This window comes from Hippocampus zosterae, chromosome 4 (assembly GCF_025434085.1).
Source record: "Hippocampus zosterae strain Florida chromosome 4, ASM2543408v3, whole genome shotgun sequence".
Lineage (NCBI taxonomy): Eukaryota > Metazoa > Chordata > Actinopteri > Syngnathiformes > Syngnathidae > Hippocampus > Hippocampus zosterae.
The window spans coordinates 7,595,540-7,617,531 of NC_067454.1; the positions used below are offsets into that span (position 1 = coordinate 7,595,540).

The 21,992-nt window shown below is 41.7% G+C and overlaps 1 protein-coding gene across 2 annotated transcripts in view; it reads right to left on the reverse strand.

Moving 5' to 3' along the window:
- tox3 (TOX high mobility group box family member 3) overlaps positions 1 to 21,992 on the reverse strand; it is a 47,453-nt gene that overhangs the window by 14,434 nt on the left and 11,027 nt on the right. The window contains exon 2 of one of the 2 annotated variants that reach the window (XM_052064352.1): positions 5,699 to 5,764. The exons of the other annotated variant lie outside the window; for it this stretch is intronic. Coding sequence (XP_051920312.1) covers positions 5,699 to 5,764 — 66 coding nt within the window. The remainder of the gene's footprint in view (positions 1 to 5,698; positions 5,765 to 21,992) is intronic. 2 annotated transcript variants of the gene reach the window in all.

Below are 21,992 nucleotides of genomic sequence, written 5' to 3' on the forward strand. Positions count from 1 at the left end.
GCAGTTAGCATTAGCACTCTTGTGGATGGAAAAGGACACTTTGGAGTGAAAGAGGGCTTCAATCATCAAGGATTCTTCCAAAAGTGTACAACAACAATGCACATCAGCCAAATATCGCATTTGATAAAATACCCTTGGGTAGGAAGTCGTGCTCTGAGTCACAGAATAGTGGGCGCATGGGTCATTTTCCAAGCCCAACCGCTTTGTGCCCAAATCCAACCATGTATGGTCATTGCAAAGCAACACACATAAAAGAGAAATTCTGGTCAATGCAATGTGAAGGGTGAATCATGGTGACAAGCGAGTACTTGACCCCCCTCCAAAGTGTTATAAATATAAATCTTAATGGTTTAAAACACAAATATGCAGCACACTACTGTAACTAACTCCAAACCACTCAAACTAATTTTACATTACCCTTAAAAAGGCAACAAAAATCCGTAACCTCGTCCTAACGCCTTCTAATGTTAGATTCTCATACAAAAAAAAAAAAAAACATGCTAGCTTCTCAGTAGAGATGTATTGTGTCAACATATGGGTAATTTCTTGTAAACAAACTGCTTTGTTTGTTGCAGGTTGCATTCCTTGTTTTAACCTCGTACAATTTCAGCTTACAATTTATTTCCCATTTTTCTCCAACCCCACGGATCCGAATGAACAACAATGTGATTGGTCAACATATAATGCACATTGTTTGAAAAGCAATAAGAAAATGACAACAATGCCTCCCGAAACAAACATAACAACAAGGTTGAATTTTTATCAGTGTATTATTATTGTGATCATTTTATCTTATTTTTTTCATCAGAGTGCCTTTGGGCTGCTCTTTCAGGGAGAGAGAACAAAAAGCTTTTCAGGCAGTCCTCCCAGCCCTTCAATAAATGTACTAATGCGATTCACAGACGCAATAACCAAGACATGTTGAAGGCAGCAGCATGTAATTACTGAATGTAGCCGGCCTGCGAATCAATGGCAGGCAGGATTAAGGATCCAGTTTCAAATCAGCAGAAAGCCAGAGTGCAACTACTCAAATGACAACATCAGCCATCAAAAGCCCTAATCAACATCATTTCAAATTTGTAGTCCATTTCTACATATTTATAGTTCATTAGATGTCTCTAATGTGATTGGCTCAGTAAAGTGATACATCTAGGTAGAAGACAATCTCACTCGGACTGTATCTTTTACTTCGAGAGAGGCAGTCAAAGCTATTTGCCAGTGAGGGATGTATGCTTTAGCAGGCACAACCAGGTCATCTTATCTCATCCTCTAAGTGCATCAGGTAAATGATACAGCGGCCGTCAAAACGCCACAGCCCATGCAAGATCACTCTATATTATATGCAACACATTGGCAACCAACTTCGACGGGATGGAACGCTTTATTACCTGTCCCTCAAATAAACACCTCACATTTTCCATCAGAAAGAAAGATTAACTGCCACGAGAATTAAGCCATTTGATCGGTGTTGCTAACCCAAACTATAGCACTTAAATGGTGTCTCCGAGTAGATGAGATTGATTGGTTGGTGCAGTATTAAAAGAGACTTTTATTACCGTTAAACTGAACATCTGCCGCAATTGCTTTGAGCACGTCACGCTCTCTTTCTGTCTCTGATCATAGATGCTATCGTTCACAAAAGGATATTCGGGCCCAATTTCTGAGTCCATAGCAAGCACATTCTAGCTGTGCGCAAGGGTGGAGTTTATGGGGGCTTTTTTTCTGTATTTTTGTAGACAAGCGCAAGGTAGAAAGGGAGGTTTTCCCCATTGTGGAAGTAAAAACAGCCAACTTACTTCTTGGCCAATGAAATCAGCTCCACCCCCTTTAAATTCAGTGGAGGAGAGGCACTGGGGAATCAGAAATTGATTCGCTGGAGTCTGTGCAGAAGATTTCAGTGTGCAAAAAACGTTTACAAGGAACTGCAAGCAAGCCTCTACTTGCAGGTGATGTAAAGTTGGCGAGGGCAACCCTTGTCCATTATTTGGGGAGATACAGTGTCTCAAATGGGCAAAGTCCTACTTTTACATATACAGTACAATGCATCTTAGAGGAGTTTGAAGAAGCCTGACAATGAAGCTTTCATGCTTCGTTTCCTGAATGTCTCTTGGCCCTCCTTAGTAAGGAGCAACACCATCTGTGCTCAAAACACTGGAAACAGTTGTTCCTTTTGATAAAGTGCAAATGAGTTTGGCTGCCCCCCCACCCACCCCTTTCTGTAACTGAAGGAGCGACACCCGTTTACCAAACTCACCCTTCCAGCTCATCCCACACCCCATTTGACTGGAGTGGCTGATTGGGGAGCTCGCAGTTAAGGTCTCTCGTCATCCGGATAAACCTCTGCGTAAACCGTTTTTTTTCTGTGCCATGCGATTACATACCAGGTTTTTTTTGTTTTGTTTTTTTATTGTGGGGCAGGGACAATTTCTCTTAACAATATACAGCGGGACAAACGTATTAAACTTCACAACCAGGTCCGGGCTTTCGATTGATTGCTTTCACACAGGTCTCTATTCCAGCTCAGAAAATTGCTGGGTTGACTCTGTCACCGGACCATAATCACAAAAATAGCTCCACAGCCAGGAGAAAACTGTCCACGCAGAGCAGTGTAAAGTATCCACAGCATGTTTTATGGAGGGATCCTGCAAAATTGGCATTAAAAGATCCGTCTTTGCAAAGGAACCCAGCAAAGCAGGCTTTTGACCAGACTGTGCGTGCTTTTCAAACAGCAACACAGCATCCCGCAATCAGACATTTGCGCCGTTCACACAAAACAGTGAGCTGGTTGAAAAAACAAATTAAAAAAAAAAAGGTCAGCTTTTCACTGTGTTTTCTTTGAAGGTGGGATATTATTGGGATTACTCCATGCCCCCCACTCTTTGTCAGTGCTGGTTATACAGGACAATGTGTTGCTGTTCTGCATGAACAACGCTGACATGGAATGGGCGGGGAAGAAGTCGACCCAGCAATCTTTTGGCTAAGGAGGTAGTAGTAAAAGCAAAAATGAGACGCCGCAAAATGTAATTTCTTAGAGGTAGCGGTTCTATGTGAATGGCACTGACATGTAATGGAGGGCTGGGGGAGGGGGCTCCAAGTTGACTTGGCAGTATTTCACCTTTTAAGAATGTAACAGAGAAGTAAACATGCGGCGGCTCTCAAAAGATGGGAAAGAAAAACATGACGCCGCCCTCATTCCATGTCAGTTCTTTTCATGTGGAACAGAAACAAGAAAGAGGTTATCTTCCTGTTCCATGTAAAGTACATCGACCCACAATGGGAGGATGAAGTTCACCTGGGTGATATTCTTACCTCTTTGAGGTTAGTATGTGAGTGAAAAATAAGATCTGTAACGGACAGAGATTTGAGAAAAAGGCTTAAAAACTGTCCACTTTTTTCTGTGCTGCTCTTTTATGGGAATACCACTGACACAGAATCAAGGTGGCAAAGTCTACCTGGTGGTTTTCTGGCTTTGGGCATAGTATCAGTTTGGAAATAAGGCAGAATGCCAGAATCTGAAACATAAACATCTTTCTTGGCTAAAAATGTTAAAACACACAAGGTGTGAAGCTGCCTTTGTACCTCAGTAATGAAGCTAACATCACAAAATGTACATTTGGAACCCAAACACAAAATTACAGGTCGTCTGTAGAGCGGGAATATGGAAGGAAGTCAGATCAATGTGTGAAAGAAAGCACAACACAATTTCGTTTTTTATGCCAGCGGGCAGAACTGCAGAACCTCTTTTCAGCTTCATGATTGTCTTTGAGAGGTAAAACAGGCATGTACATTGTCGTTGTCAGCAATAGACAATGCGAGATGTGAGCGCTAAGCTACCTGCGTTGTCTCTGGGTCTCGGGACAAACGATGAGGTACAAATGTTTCAGGCGCTAAAAATAACAGAGTAATGGAGTAACAGAAATTCACCCATATGAAAAGTAGAGAGAGCTTCATGGATAGTGGGCTTATTATATTGGAATTGATGCTTCCAAGTGGTGAATTATGAGTCACAAAGCAATGAAAAAGAGCTCTATTATTCATGGAATGGGGCCAATGAAAAGAATGAACTGAATGGGAATGATACTGAAGGATTACCAAGGAAGGAAAACTATGTTTCTTCTTATTGTTGTTGAAATAAGACAAGATTTCAATTTTATAGACATGTCATCATCACACAACTAAAAGAAACGTACTTCCAAATAAAGTCGAATTATGAAAATAGTGAAAACTACGCCTTGAAAGGCGGTTGAGGTTGAAGGGTCACGGTGAAATCTCCCAAGAGTATAGATTATAGGGTCTCTGACTGTTTAACTCCAGAAATGCATTTTTTGAAGACCACGACAATCGAAACCTGGTGATGGCAAAAAGGAAAAAAAAAATCTGAAAATGGCAAAGCAGTCCATACTGTTGTTTTGGATGCTCAATTCAACATGGTTGCAACGACAACAGGAATTCAACAATACTGAGTTGTGCTCAGAAATGTGTCCACCCGACACTGCAGACGTTAACTCAAATTGAGGAGTCAATCTTCTTTTCCCTTTATCAATGAACGGACGGCCTATGGATAAACGGAAGCCAAGAATTAATTTCTAACCCTATATTACCTGTTCACTCATAAAGAAAACCTCAACATTTACATTTCCACCACCATGCTCTGCTTCCTCTCACTTCTTCAGTGCCACTCTCTGTAATCTGTCCATCATTGTTTGTTTTTTTGTTGTTTATTGAACATGAAACGTGCAATAATAATTTGACAGAAAATAAGGTAGATAAAATAGTAAAAAGAAAAATCAGTCTTTATTCATCATGGCCAGCCTCACCACTCTTTTCATCCTAGCAGAGACTCTTTGATCACATTAGTCCCCTGACACTGTTTCGTCGCCTTCTGACCACGTTCACCGATGCTCTGAACTGTTGAGCCTATCACTAGTATAAAAACAAAGGGGCTCAGAATTGATCCCTGCAGTGCCACTTCCACCTCAAGCTTCTCTGTCACAATTACAACAACGCCTCACCGCTGTTCTACTTCTCTCATACGTGTCCTGCGCTGTTGTAACATAGCCTTCTGCCACTCCAGACTTTCTCATGCGGTACCACAGTTCCTTTCTGGGTAGCCTATCCTATACAAAAAAAAAACAAAACAATGCAGCAACTTCTGACCTTCTCTGTACTTCTCCATCAGCACTGTCACTGCAAATAATGCATGTATAGAACTCTCCAGAGGCATAAAATCATACTTTTGCTCACCAATACTCACTTCTTTCCTGATTCTAGTCTCCGCTAGTCTTTCCTACATTTTAAATGTGTGGCTCATCAGCTTTATCTCTCAAGAGTTCCCACAACGCTTTAGATCACACTAGTTCTTAAAAATGGGCACAAGTATACTTGCATTCCTCCGGTATCTTCACACCCACTAGAATTCGACTGAACATCCTGGTTAAAAAAAGAAACCAAATAAATAAATGAAAATCCTCATTGAAGTAAAGAAGCACAGTATACGGTAGAAAGCCACAAAAAAGATCTCTACGAATCACAAGTTTTGGTAGCAGACAGACATTCCACCCTCAAAAACAATCTCAAATCTACCAGGGACGTAAACGGTGAATCACGTTAAGACGGTAGGAACACCTTATCCTTAAAAATGAAATGTGCCGAGTCTATTCATTGATTAAAATTACAACTCAAAGTCATGTATACTCACATCACTAGCAGTCAGCAGGGTGCCATTCGCTTCTGACATGTTCATGTAGTTGTTGTTGTTCTGGAACTGAAAGGAAAAGAAACAACAAAAACACCATCAACTTGCTGCTCTGCTAAGATTGGATAGCTGTCACTCAAGCGCACTCGCTGCCAAATGTTTACACACTGGCCTTGAACCACCTTTTTTTTTTATGAGGCCACACCGCCACTTTGGCCCCTGATGATTGTGTCAGTCGGAGGCCTGGGTTGATTCAGTGCAAGTGGAAAGTAATGAGATGCCACTCTTGTCTATTCAGCGGCTTCGGCGATGACAATTAAAAGCGTTTGCATGACAAAGACAAGTATCAAGATGCACTAGCGGCTTATTAACTTCACATAACCTGTGGGCGAGTAGCGATACCACATGAGGTTGAGTGTGTTCTACATATGGGGGCGCGTATGACACGGGGTAATCAGAGCGAATTAATGCGAGTGTTGGCAGTCATAGCTGTTGATCTTTGATGAGCCCTTCTCAAACTCCCACAAGCCACGCACACCCTTCAACAGTTGGCGCACCCTCCTCCCTCTTGCACCCACCCCGAAAAAAAAAAATCCAATAAGCTTTTATCGCAAACCAATTAAACCGTGCACCACCACGACATAGACCATATTGGTTGGTCAAGGTGTCATTTTTAACACGTGTAATTTTATGCACCCGCAAAAGGACATTCAACATTTTTTGGGGGACATTCTTGCATTAAAATAATGGAGGCTGTAAATGCCACATGTGTGTTTCAGCGACTAAAATGAGGCACTTTGCAAAGAAATGTTTTCACAACCCCTGAAACCCCCTTCCTGACCCATGCATCGTCTGCTCGAAAAGTGGCGGGCACTTCCTTTCTTTGGGGACACAAGTGTGGTGAAAGGTTGGAACAATAGGACATAGAATGAAGAATTATGGGCTAGCAGCTGGGTCAGGCAGCACAATGCACCTCTGTGTGAAGTGGGCTCGACCCACGCGAGACTCGATTTGGATTGGGGGTGGTGTAAGAATCGCGGGTTCTTCGTTCAACTTGTGTTTTATCGGTCTTTTGTGTGTGTCTTAAAATAATGAGCAGGAACTGCAGTTGATGAGAAGAAGAAGAAATAAAACGATGTCTTATCGGGGGGTGAAACAATGGCGTGAACAAATTAAGATCAGAGCCTACGCATGAAGTGCATCCATATATTTTCCAGCCTTTTGTGCCCGTTTTTTTCCCCATCTCCTTTTATTTCGAGCAGTTAGTATGCGAATGTAATTACCGAAAGGACTTGGGCTAATCAACTAGGAATGGTATCCATTAATTAGTCTGCGCCAGAGGGAGAGAGGGAGTGAGTGGAGGATGGGGTTGGGGGGCTATGTTAACAGTGTTCCGCATCAACGAGAAGTGGTTGTCGGAGCAGGTGGTTCGCAGCCTCTGGTGCCATCACCCCGAAAGATGTCCTGCTCAGACCTCATTGAACCAGGAGTGTTGCGCATATGACACTGCCTCGCTTATCAAACTGGAAATTAATCCAAAGGTGGAACTTATCTCGGAAAGAGTCTCAGAGATGTCCTCTCGTCTATTCAGGCAGGAGGAACATTGATCTGAATGTGGCAGCGGTAAATGGATGGCAAGAAGCAAGTAGTATCAGAAGGTCAACCTGACAATTGCCCACTTTCTGAGACAATTCACACCCCTTTCATGCCATCAGAAAAAAAACATCAGTTTTTCTGCCTTTTTACATGTGCTGCTTAAAAAGTTGACCGAGAAATGTTATATTTAGAGGTTTAGAGTTGATTCAGAAATGTCTATCATACCGCACATTTTTCACTTTTCACTTTTCCTGTAATGTTAATTTATGTAACCCCCCGACCCTACACTGGAATGGAGCATCACGAAAAGAAAAAAAAAATGTTAACTTACACTCTCACACTGACTGATTGATCCCTGCCTAACTACTGATGCAACAGGAAACTGTGACACTGCTTCTCAGGCTCCACTTACTGTATATTGTACTGTAAGGCTTTTATTGAACCACAAAAACAGTGCGTGATTGTCAATGACGAAGCAGGTAGCCCCAAAGAGAGGAGGTGGGCGAGAATATAATTTTGTGAAGCTGCCTGGACCACTTCACGGACTGTACCCGACGTGCTTTGTACATCGCTGACATACATTTTCGCAACAGTCATCGACACTGCCCACTCTAACTACATGTGAAAATATAAATTTAGTTCAGTATTGTTGTAAAACATAATATTTCCACCCTGTGTATGCTGTTTTTCTATGGCTTGGCATTGCCGCCGTGGCTGTCATGGGTCTCGTTTTAAAGGCAAATCAAGTCAAACATTTTCTTGACAATAATGTGTTCTTTTCAGAATCCGTATGATTTGTGCGATACGGCCATATAAGTAAGATTCACCACAAAATCCGTATGAACTATGGCTAAACTGTATGAGTTGACAGGTATGTGGTTGTTAGGTGCAGTGATTTTTCCCCGGTGGCCGACCCTCTGTCATTCATGAAAACTAGTTGCTGGGCCCCGCTCACTGGGCAACAGTTCAGTCAGGTTTGGCCGCATTACTGGGTGTGCAAAAAAAAAAAAAAAAAGACATGGAATGAGGGCACAAAGTCAAGTCATTTTCACTTTAAGAGGTAGTATACAGTAAGTCGCTTCCACACTGCCTGTAAAAAGCCGCTATTTTTCCACCTCCCATTTTGCTGTTCTGTACAAATGTCACTAACACAAAACGGGGTCGCAAGGATCAGAGTCTGCAATTTTCCTTGAAGTTAGACCCAGAAGCCCCTTTCACACTGTCTGTCGAAGCCGGATTTTTTTCCTGGCTAATTTCTGTTCTGTGCACAGTAAATGCCAGTGAATGACACTGAAGAGAAATAGGGGATGAGGGGGCTGGAGAGGATAGGGGATGGAGTTCTGCAATGTAACAGGGGTGAAGTCACAATAATTAAAAGGTGACGTAGGGATTAATAATCTTTTACTGGGTGTTAAAAAAAAAAAAGGAAAAAAAAAAATTTTTTTTAAAGCTTACATCGGAGCATGACCGGTTAATGAAGATGACAACTTCATGAGCACGGTAGAGTTTATACACCAGTAAGCCACGTGTCATAAACACAAAAACCAACAGACGAGTACGGTTGAGTTGCACGGCAAAAGAGGGACATTGATCAGGATCGCCAAAGTGATAATTAGCGGTGTAACGTCCCCAAGGGGGTTCTGTGTTTTTATTGGCTTTCGAAGGGGTTCCTCTCTGAGAAAACATCCCCCTGCCACCCGCATCAATCTTCGACACAAAAAGCTGTTTCGCGTCCCCGAGAAGAAGGGGCCGTAAGACCTCAGTGCAGGTTGGGATTGTTTTTCCCAATTCATTTTTTTTTCAACGAGGAGGAGGAGGCGCTTGGTGTTCTTGGAGTCCAATGCCAGATGAAATTAAGTGTGATTGGAAGGGGTTGTGCAGCTGACGGTAAATTGGGTCAGGGCAGACAATGAAGGCTCTGTAATTAAAAATGATGGGACGAATGAATAGGCGTCTCCATGTAAGTAGAATGGAAAGCATTCTGTTCGATCGAACTTGGCTTGTAGCAGACGTGTGCACGTTTTCAGCATGACGTCTCTGATCCAGTGGTGAAAGGACACTTTGATTCTCTCCTCTTTCATCTACAACTGCTTCAAACAACAAAGCGTATGCAGAAAAAAAGTGGTCAAGATTGCACGACTGTCTGTGTCTTTGTATGTTGGGTTGTACTATTTTGTTATTTTATGTTAACTGTTCTGTTGATGGCGGCGCGGGTACCCGCAGCGGCTCCTCACACTCCTGTGGTTGAGAGGAAAGAAATTTGATCTGTGCTGTATGTTGCACATTGAGCATATTTGACAATAAAAGCCAACTTGACTTAAAGTGATTTTTATTGCTTTGACTTTTTAATTGTTCATTACTGGAATAAATATTGAGCCAAGCCACATATTACACACGAAAAAGAAAAAAAAAATCACCAACAAAAAGTACACCAACAATTTTCTGCATGCGATATGCAATTTGGGAGTTGAATATTGCACACTCGATATTATTGTATTTTTTTTTTTTTTTAATGACAAGTAAAATCTTTCTGTAAACATCTTTGCAACCATTTGCCACCTTTTAGGAACCCTGACGAACACCCCAAATTTGCTATGCGAACAAGCATTCACTGCCCAGGTAAAACATTAATGGGATGATTAGCCTCCGGTGTGGGGTGTGTTGAGAGTGATTGTTTTCCCTGCCAATCTGCAAATGTAAATGATGAACCTGTTCGATACTTAACACGCACTCATGTGTTACTGACCCTGTGATCGTGACTTGAAACAGAATGATGCCTAAGCAGGAAACAACCTGCAGTTGGCGCCGTTGCCAGACACAAACAGAGGAGCAACTGCTTGTGTTGAGTGCTCGTATAACTTGTCCGAAATGTTAATAGCCAGAATAGAAATGACAAGGGAACGAATTTGCAACCACAACGTAGTTGAAATAACAGAAGATAACAGCTAGCCGAGCTTCTTCAGTTTCTTGTTCTCCTTTCTTCTCCTTTGTTGTTCCCCCGAGAGAAACACTGAGGAAAAGTCGATTTATTTTACATCGCCGCTCCTTAAACTCATTCGGCTGAAATGTCAAGAGGCAACCTTACGTGCATTCAATAAAAATGCATGACTCTTTTAATAGAAAACGGTCGCTTGTGTCAGATACGGTTGATGAAATTCAGCAGCATAAAGGGAAATCCGCACAGTGTTGCTATTCCTCTTTGAGCACAAAGCAAATTCCTGCAATAAGAGAGTATTAAGAGCTTTACACAGATGCCGAGCTCCATGTGAAGAGACAACAGCGTCTGTCGCATGAAATCACGTCTATTTTCTTTTGTCTGTGTCAATTTTGAGATGTTTTCTTCCCCTTTCTCACCTCCTCTTTAAATCCCAGTGTAGGAATATTTGTGTAAAAGAAAGGAAGTCCAGTGGGAAATAAGGCATTTTGCAGCTATTATCCCGCACAAAATTATTTCAACCTTTGGGGTGAACACAATATTGCGCCAATATAACCCCGCCTCACCCTAAATCTGATGGAGTAACCACATGTCAGCAAACATGAGCGAGGAATGTTAAGTAAGCTCCGACGCTGAGGACCATCACTGTCTGCATGCGTTCACGTCATCTGAAGATCAAATATGGCGTTGTCAATTGTGTACGCCAAATAAGACGTCACAGAAAAACACACGGCAGGGCTTCTTAGAACTTTTATATTAGCTTTAGCAGTTTTTCAAAAGGGTACAATAAAAACAGTTTAGCTATCTTAGCTTTAGCTTGGAAACCACTAAACTACTTCAACTCACTTAATTCAACTCCCTGATTTGCACCATCACCTAAACTGCTGACAAGCGATTTTATAGCCGAGCTAAGTCCTCCGGAACATGACACTTATGCTAATACGGCCGTTTAAAACACACACTATGGGATTCCTTTCAATTTCCTTTTGAGCTCAACCCAACGTGTCAGTGCCTCCCATTCGGGAAAACTCTGATACATCAAGGCGTAAACGTCCGATACATGTATCTTTGTTATTATCTGAAATATTTCGGTATTAGAAATATTGCACTTAACATTACTGTTGCACACCTTTATAAGCAGCATTTTCCAAACGTTTTAGGCCACATACCTTACAGATATTTCTCTCTACCTCACATACACACTCTAAAAAGATAAAACTAACTTCACTACATTTAGTACAGTAAAATGTTGCAAAACATTAAAACTGCTCTTTAAATTTGTAAACAGGACCTCATATTCGTCCTGCTCAGTAACTGCTGAGAAAGCAAAATCATGTATTTTTGAACAGGTGATTTGATGAATAGCTGTCCACAAAATGGGTGGTTGTTAACTCATTAAAGAAGGAAACAAAAAAGAGAGTGCACTCGAAAGGAAGGAAACACTATTATTTGGGAGTTCGGTATGCAATGATGTCACGCTATTTAAATAGCCAACGTAGCTATTGTCACCCTGCCGACAAACCGCAGGATTTAACTGACACAAATCACTTGGCGCCAGCGCGGATTTAAGGACACGTTTCAAATAAAACAGCCAGCCTTGTTACATGTGGACGAAAGAAAAATCCCGGTGGTGATACACTACCAGATTTCACCTCCCAAATCTGCGTTCGTCTCCAAGCTCATTCCGCGTAAACACTGTGCAGCTGCTTCTGTGTTGCCCTCACAGGGCCCATTCACGCCCAGCGGGCTACCGCGGATGCAGTGCTGAGCTGACACGTATGGATGTATCTCCTCATATGTGTGCGTATGTGTGGAGGGGCTATGTTCGGTAAAGCAAGTCTACAGAACAGCACGTCCGCACAGTGGGCCGCCGCTGAATCAATAGTTAATTCAGTTTAAAGCTAAAATCATTACTCCCCTGGCCCAGCACTGTCTTCCACTATTAGAGATGGAGCAACGCCAAAAGGGGAAGTTGGTTCTGAGTATCACTGAATGTCATTTCAGTCGCGGGGCTTGGACTCGAAATGACGATGGTTTAAGTTCAGTTCTGGTCTAATCGTATCGAAGGAGGGTCATCGCAACCTATAGGCGGGCACGTTGAACTCCTGCGGTAAATCCACTTGGAGGCCAGGTCTCAATGAAATCCACTCCTTTGACACGTCAGAGGAAGCTCAACTAACAAAACAAATGCATTTTTAAGGGAATTATTCTTTATGACATTGTTGAAGGTATGCTATTTTTCCTTGGGGCTGAATTTATATTCACTAGACACGGTAGACTGATAAACGACTAGGGGTGTGGGGGGGGGGGGGGGGCGTATTTGTAATACCTTTTCCGTTTCATTTAACTCATAGTAAATACATTTTGACAAACTGCTTCATGTCTTTACTTCCTAGGGGTGTAACAATGACACTCGGTTACTGGGTAGAATTTTCAGTCAGATATCTAAATACCAAAATATAAATAAACATAACAATGGAAAACTACAGAGCCAGAACAGTTGGTGGTGTTACATTTTAAGCATTTGATAACGAAATAGAATACTAGGACATATGGAGAAAGAGTGTCTAACAATACTCACAGGCATATATTCTTTATCCTCTGCAAACTAATACTGAGCATACTGAGAAGCCAAGAGAGGAACTGAACCTCCAGCATGTTGTGTCAAAATGTCAGTCTGCTACTGCTTTCACTTAATTGAAGTATGATATTACAAATGTTTAAAAAAAACATTACAAAAATGTCATTTGGGGTATGCTGGAATGAATTAATGGCACTTCCATTAATTTCAATGCCTAAAAATGACTCCAGAGGCGAGTGTTTTTAGTTATGAAGTTAAGAAACAAACAAGAAACAAGTTATTAAGTTAAGAAACAAATTTAACTCCTATATCAAGTTACCACTGTACAACATCAGTGCTTTATTGTTGTAAAAGGGGAACTGTACACACTATTCTTACTCAAAAATAGTTCATGTTTTAATTTCAATAGCATTCAAGGGTAAACACGGTTGTCATGTTTAACTTTCATTCGGATTTTGAAGGGACTCCTTGAAACATCTCTTCCCTATTAAGGGTACGCTGGATTCAAAAATGATGCACGTATTGTAGGAAGTCAGCAAAAAAACAAAAAAAATGCATAATAGACATCCCAAGTCAATTTTTTGCGCTGTTTGCACGTGTCATGAATAATAGCTGTTCAATCACCAGTGTTTTTGGAAACCTTAAAGGCAAGTTATGGTTCAATTCCCCAATTGTTTGACTTACAAGATTCTACTGACAGTTGTTGGCATGGCTGACTCGTTAACTATCAGCGTTGTTTGTGCTGGCCCTGTTGAACTGAGCTCAGCATGTCAACACTGCGGTGGTGTAGGTCAACATCCAACATCCCTTTTGTTCCGTGCTGCCTCCCATCCTTGAGATGAGGCCATCCTACAAGAAAACTACCAGCTAAATGGGGCGCCATCTTTGATCTTGCGGGGTGCTCAGCCATTGGCCGGCGGCCACAAAAGAAGCTTAGGAGATGAAGAGGGCCTCAGAAATATGGTGTAGCCTTGTCACAATGGCTGCTGCTACTGCAAGAACACTGAAGCTCAAGTGGCAGTGTCAGGAGAAGCCCGACGGTGGGCTCTTGTCACAGATTGAGCCCCCGCGTCGACTTCAGGCTTTTTGTTTCTAGAAGCTTTGAAGAAACTCCAAGATGCTCTCAGTGTATTTGGACTAAGCTGACTTGGCTGTGAGTTTGAGCGGAGCTCAATGTCAACTGTGGGGCAACTAATTAGTAGGGGTGTCACAATATTCACAAGACTGCGGTATCAAAAGTACCTCGATACCATTATGGTCTTATATCGGAATAAAATGAGCGGTTGGCCGTCGGCGGTAGGTACTGTACATCGTGCCGCAGCGCCACCACAGTGCTGCTACAGGTGATCTCTGCTGCATGCCTCGAGTTTAGCACTGTTGCTAGGTTTAACCGCTGAAGTAGGTCACTCAAAGGAGGCACTTGTTCTTCGCCTTTTGTCCTTGGACACTCACTTTTTGACTGATATAGCCGATTGTAGCTTCCCCATCCGCAGCTTGCAATCTTTTGTGAATATTTAGTGGTGGTTCCCGTTTCAGTAAGTAAAAAATTGAACTGACGGGCATCTCTCAATGACATAATTTCCAAAATAGCTGACAGGAATAGGAGAGGCTAAAGCAAAACTTTCCTGAAATAAAATTTCAAACAAGTTCTCCAAACTGCGAAAGGTTCTGGGGGAAAATAATCAATTAGTTGCTTAAATTAAACAGTAGTTCAAAATATTTAGAGGAGTTCCCCGCATAATTAAAAGGGGGAAAAAATCATTAATGGTTTAGTCAAATGCTATATTGGAAACAGGACTTCTGCTTTTAAGTGGGACTAATGGTGACCCCAGTTGTACTCCTGCTGTTTCACTGGGCAGCAAGTTATGGATTCAGATAAAGCTCCAATTGCTGGAGCAACACACACACACACACACACGCACAGGCACACACACAAGCACACACACGCACAAGTGCTCGCATGTTGGTGTCTCCCACTCTGCTATTATTGGCTAATACACCTTTTATAACAGGCTTACAGATTGTGAAATAGACACATTCCACTCGTCTCAAAGCCTGCATTGCAGGAAGTAGTGAGGAAGCAAGATTTTTGTCAACCTATTTTTAGTACGTTCTCATTTTGGATGCAAAGTCATGTTCAATCCAGTTAAACTTGTTTCGTATGAAGTGGGCTGCTGTGTTTGCTTTGAAGCACCATTAAGGTACAGGGTGGAAAGAAAAAAAAACCCCACACAGAATATCAATAAAAGCATTCCGTTCTCATCTGTTTCTCTTTCCTTTAGTGAGACAAAGCCCTGGTGCCGCCCGTGTCCTCACTGGTATTCATAGCATAAACCTGCAGCAAACATAAACACGACCAGTTGTTCAATCTCAATAAATCTGAAACACACAAACTGCTGAGTGACGACTCGTATATCAGTCTCTTATATAGCGCCGGGCTCGACTGTATTAAACAAATTGCTCGGGCCTGCAGTTGGAAAAGAGAAGCAATATGGAGAGAGCAGAGGTTATTGTCTAATTTAAATCCTGGCAGCGTTCCCAGAGCTGCGCCACATTCCAATTTGTGGCTGTGTTGCTTGGCACTCCCCGACAGAGGTCCGGCACTGCAAATACTCTCGGGCCGCTCTCCAGAAATGTGTCTTCCAAAAACCGACAATCAACAAGTTGGCAGGGAAGGAACGGCAACAGCCGGGGAAAATTAAAGTGAAATCACGACAATGTACAAAATGCAGATTGTGTGACACAAGTTTTTCCTGCAAGTGGCTGGAAAACATAATCGCCGCATCGTTCCAGTCAGTCTCACCTTGATAAAATTCCAAATGTTTTGTAATTACCGTTTTAATTTTCTTTCTCATCATAAATTATGGAACCGGCGCATGTCAAAAATGTTTTTTCCGTGGAACCTGTCCTCAGCTTGTATCCTTTCTGTAGCACCAAAGTCTTGGCTAATAGGAAAGTAGTAATTGGCATCATGGAAGCATGCCAATTACTACATCGCGACTGTTCTAAGTGTGACTGACTATTGACTAAGCATCCCATCATTATTCACAACATTTATGTTGTCTTAAGACATTCAAAGATTTCTTTGGGTCTTGTGTGGAAAATTGCCTTTGTTTACTGATGTTTACTGTTTCTAATGCCAAACCGATTTGAAATAGGATTGTTTTTTTTCTCGTTTTTTGTTGTTGTTGTTATTTTTAATGCCTGCATCTGTCTGTGTGTATTTTTAAAGCTAATTGTTGTACCCACTGTAATAATACAAACCTATGAAAAAATGCGGTCAAGATCGTCATGAAATTTGTATAATGCTTCATATTAACATCACCAAGTTGCATAATTAAAACAAAAAACCCTGAAAACAACATCTGTGAACATGGCAACAGTCGCAGAATGGCTGAGTGGGCTTTTAGAGGCAATTAGCTTTTTCAAACAGTTCCACAGATGAACAGACTATTTAGCGTTCATCTGAGAGACTGACCGCACACTCAGACATGATTAGCAAACCTGACACACAAAGTTACAGATACTGTTCCGATTCTGACAAGGAGCCATTAGGCTAAGCGTCTCTCTATTTTTGTTTTGTGCTGTTATTCAAACTCCCAAATGTCACTTCAAGGTTTCCCTTTGCTTTGAAAACCTATCAACAAATCAAAGTACCTGACTGTAAAATAGGAACACTTTTACATTAAAGGAGCCAATCTTACACGTCTGCTATGACATATGCTGTCCCACGGAAATCACTTCCCCCCAGTTGGGAGCCCTATTCTCACATTATTGCACACACAATCGCGGGTTTCTCACATGGCCATGTGACCTTACACGTGCAGCTTGCGAGGTAATGTGATTTTGGTGGAAGGGGTGAGGGGGAGAAATTGTAAAGACAGACAGAGTATCCTGCAACATGATGGAAGAACAGAGTGTCTTTATTCGGATGGAAGTTTCCAATAAATGAATAGAATCCCATGTTAGATGATACAGATGATTTGAGAGCTTTACGTTGGGTTTACATTGTGCGTACTTTTTTTGTTATTAGTGTTTTAGAATTATTTAAAGTACTACGTAAAGAAAACGTATTCCATAGTTTACGCACAGAGTGTAAGGCACACCTTCATTGAAAGGCCTATTTTAAACGTGTTTTCATATATAGGGCACACCGCATAATTAATGCGCAAAGAATAGAAGCTACAATAGCGGCTGCGGTTGCGGTATGTATCCACTAGATGGAGCTACGCTAAAGGGAATACAATACAAAACAATACCGTTTTATTTATGTCGAGCTTTCACAACCGCTGCAGCTGCAACAAAGCGCTTTACAGAATAATTAAAACATTACATCCAAGAAATCAGACTCTTAATCCATATATATATTATATTATATATGGCGCATCGGATTATAAAGCACACTGTCGGCTTTTGAGAAAATGGAAGGCCTTTGGGTGCACCCTATAGTGCGGAAAGTACGATTATGGGGAGAACATTATATAATTAGAAATTGTCTGTCTTTCTGCAGCGCCTATTGAGGCTGTAATAGCTCCGTTTGTAAAGAGGGACTGGTGGAATGGTCGGAATCAAATAACTTCCAATAAAACTTGTTCTTATAGTATCAACAGAAGAAAACATGATGCTGTGGGGTGAAGAACGTGCCCAGTAGACGGGGGGGATTCTGACTTTAACTCCCAGAAGTCCCTTTTGAAGCTTTGGTATCTCACTCTGTCAAAACTTGAGGTTGCAAGAGACTACATGCAGATCTCCGGATCGCGCGCTGCATTATATGTCAGGGACCCTCCTCAGCCTCCAAGTTTTCTTTTCGCAGTACCGCGAAGCAATGTACAAGGCTGCGATTTGGACCATTTCAACCACTGCAAAGTTTTTCTTTTAAATTGAATCGATGTGTTTGATATTAAACGGACCCCTCTGCTGGGACATGACAGTTACGATTACATTTTTGTTTTGCTCTATGTGTGCTCTTTAAACGCCAGAAGTGATCCCAATTTCAGCATTTGAGTTTACATTTGTTTGAACTGCTATTGGCTTGCCTGGATAAAGTGTCTGTCTAGTCAACAAGAGATCCTTGGTTTTAATCCCAGAAATACATTTTGAGGCCACATTAGTCTTGTTTCTGAGCAAGTTTCAGATTAAATTTGGTCTGAACGGTTAATGTCTTTGGAGCAACCCATGATGTGGCTCTGTGACTAAAGTTGGTTCAAATGGGAGCTTGTTCCGTAAGGACTCATCTTTTAGCTGGAGGGTGAAAGTGTCTCACAATCTGATAAGCATCGACCGCGATACGAGTATCTAATAATGTTAAATCGGGTCTCCGTATTACATCAAATTGCTGTCAAAGCCACAGTCAGGACAAATTCCAGATTCAACATGGTTTCATGTTACATCCTCCACTTGCTCTACCCACCCTGCACCTTGACCTTACTGTATCGTAACCCTTTAAGCACCATTTTCCCCCAATATATATTCCCTTTTGTGATTTCAAACGATTGTAGCTTGAAACATGTTTCGGAGGCATACTGTAATTGTTGCTTGGTGCAATTTTACTAGTTTGGTGCTTCAAGGGTTAAGAATGTAGCATGGCAATGTGGTGCCTGTCTACTAAGCAGCAAAAGCAGGTTTTGAATCCCAGCAGCAACTTTTGCGGCACCAGAAGCCTTGTGTTTGGCTTCAGCGCCGCAGAGGTAAAAGAAAAAGCAGCAACAATTAAGCAAAGACATCTTTGAAATCATTCCATGAATGCATTTTCAGGTGTTTTATTTTTATAACGTGGAACGTCCATCTTTTCAACCCCGATATACAGTAGGTAATAATTTGGAATCCGATAATTAGGCCGACGGGGTATATGGTCAGACGGTATCCTAAGAGACAAAACGGAACTGGAAATGAAATGACATAATGGAACGCGAGAACACACTGCAACACTAACAAGCTTGTGGTAAACCACTATTCCTCCATTGATTTCGCCATTGATTGGATCAAGCATGTAATTAATCCCGGGGACTTGAGCTTGTCACGCCACAACTGACACAGTGAGCACAATTAAATTAGTGATTATGAACAAAGACCATTTGCTGCACGGCCGCAAACAGGACCATCATTATATAAATTGCCCCGTTTCTTCTGCTATTACAGCACATTGAAACAACCTTGTATGTTCTGTTGTACGTCCATCCCCCTCCTCCCAGCAGTATTGATTTCCTCCTCCATCTACGCCTCCCTGTTAGGGCCTCCCGCCACCCCCTCCTCTGCCCATCCCCCTTGTTTCTCCACCGCAAGTAACTTTAAAAGAAAGGGGTTCATTGACATTTTCTGTACTTGAGCCTTGACCCGCATTGTTGGACTAGGAGGCAAGTCTCGCTGCTCAAATAGATGAGGTCAGCCAGCTCACGCTTTATGGACTTCACTTTTTATTTACACCGATGAGAGAATTTTGTCAATCCTTCCTAAGACGGTGCAAACGCTTTCAGCCAGGTGCATGGTCAAGAAGCCCCGGAAGCCAAACGGCACTAAGCCAATTAATCGATGTAAAAACAATGGGAAAATCTCTAAATTCAACATGGGGCAAGCGGGGGGTTGCGTCTAGCCAGAGAAGCTTTGAGACAGCTTTCCCACTCTCAGTTTGTCATCAACTCAATTACCAGCAGCCAAAAGGGCAGACTCACCGGAAGCATTGGAACAGTCAATCTTTTTCTTTGTGAAATCTGATCGAACCAATGGCCATGCTGACTGACAGGACTGATGCTTGCCACATCCAAAATAGTTGGGTGCTAAACTGCGTATTCACATTGTGTGTGTGCCAAATTCATCAGTTTGCATAAATTCCTCCCACAATGTGCAAACGTATTTTGTGGCAATTGATCACGTTTGGCAGATGCAATTCTGATTGTGCGCTGATAACAGATCAGCTTCCACATCAAGTTCACGTATTTATTTGCGCATCCTTGCTTCAAATAATGTAATAAGTCAGGCAAAGAATATTTGACTTTCTGCTGATAATGAGCCAGTTCACATTACATTATTTTAGGTGATGAAACAGCAGTATATAGGTCACTCCCGTTGTCGTCCACTGAAAAGTTGACATGCTCATATTGGATTGCCTTTTTTTTCCCAGTATGTTGTGACCCCAGACAAACCAGTGTCACCTCAGAAATGTCATACAAACTGAAAGATCGAGGACAAGAACAGCCCAGAGGATGGCCAGCATGGCCTCTGACATCCAATGCACTTTGTAAGCATGATCAGGAAAATTGTCTCTGTAAAACACAAATACGTAGAAACGCTATGGTTGACCACCATCCATTCTTGGAATGCTTGTCAACCGTGGATTTGTTGGCAATCTGAAAAAAAATCTTTCCTCAGAGGAGAAAATGGAACTAGAAATATTACGTTTCAAGGTTGGAAACATTCCTAGATGGTGCATATTTGAAAAGATCCTGTTATCATGAGATCTTCAAAGGCGATAAACTTCAACACCGATTCAAAATTGTAAAGGCTTCCATAGCATTATTTCACTACAAATCAAATTACATAGACAGGAAACCATGTAGAATTATGACTGCACTCTGTAACGACATGTACAAAGCAACGAAAACAGTGAACTGTGATAATAACGTCTAATAATTCCTTTTAATCCTTTTTAGGTAATAAGGAGATTAATACAGTATGTCAATCCTGCTTTTTGGCATGTTCTCCAGACAGAGAAGGCAACACAATGCTGCAAAAATGCTTCCCTGTCATTTCAAATTGAATTCACGGAACACAAAAGGAATAACAGTCTGCTATCCTGAAAGAAAGAAATGAATAAAATAAGGCAGGTTATGCTCTGGGGTGTGATTTGTCATTGTAATTCTGTGCTCGCTCACCTACACTTAAAACATGATCCTTCTGGATTTTAATTAAGCACCAAGGTAGCTCCCAAGGGGGGCTCCTACTTGGCAAAGGAAACCACTTTGATTTACTACTTTGTTGTTTCTACTTGAAGCTCGGCTCTTATGAGAGTGCTGCGCTGATAAATGAAAGAGCCCGAGCCATTTTCGCTCTAATTTGTTAATTAGTTACCGTCAGTTCTTCTGAAAATAAAATCAAAACGTGTGAATACTCGTATTGAACATGCCAGTGTCAGGCTGACTGTAAGCAGCTACTGTATTGTACATTTGAGACAAGAATCTGATACCGAGTGTGCGGAACACCAGGAAAATATTTTACGTGCATTAATTGCAGCACAAAACTACATAAATATAACTGATGGCACGTCAAGTGTGCAGCAGAGTTTCCAGACACAATTAATCAATCTATCTACCTATCTAGCACACCTACTAAAGCTAGCTAGCTAGCTAGCTCTAGTAGTGGTGCATTTCATAGAGTGGACTCCTATATGATATCATAATATTTTGCAGAGAGAAAATATCAAGATACGGCGATTATACACCAGTTAAATGATAAGTTGAAACCATGACACAATAAAACATATCTTCATTTGTCCTTTAGATAGCATACTTGGGCAACAGTATCAACACCTAATGTTGCTATGTCAGGGGTGAACCCTAAATGTTGATATTGTGACGTCCCAAATTATCGTTTATGAGACGTTATCACCAAAAGTATGAGACAGAGTTTTTCCAATATATCTGTTGTCATACATTACTGTCGTCACAAAACTATCTTTGGAAGTGGTATTTTCCCACCCTTGGTAGTGATATTGAACCCTGAGAGTTAACAACGCAATATACTGTACTGCAACAGCCCTGTTTTGTTTTACCACTTCAGCCAAAACTAACAGTGTTGTATCTGTCTCTCATTATAACATATTATGGATGGAGGCCAGTCATGGATATGGAACATATTTAATATAATCCAGGTGTTCAATACTGCTGTTTTAACAGGCCACATTCCCTGGAATAACTCTAGCAACACAATGTGCTTCTGATTACTGCTGTCCAATTTGGTTCTGTTGTTAATCTCCAAACAGATGTGCCTGCAATGTAGTTTCTAAGCTCTTTTCTCAGGACGGTCAGCTGGTAGGACTTCGATTCTTTTGCTCAGACAACATTTGGGAAGAAACAAGACCAGCCTCAAGGTGAAGCACACACAAGATCGTCAACCCCTGAACAGAACACATCTGCCACTCATGTTCCCAGAAGCAAACTGACTCTCCCAGTTACAGAGAGCGCTTAGCTCCG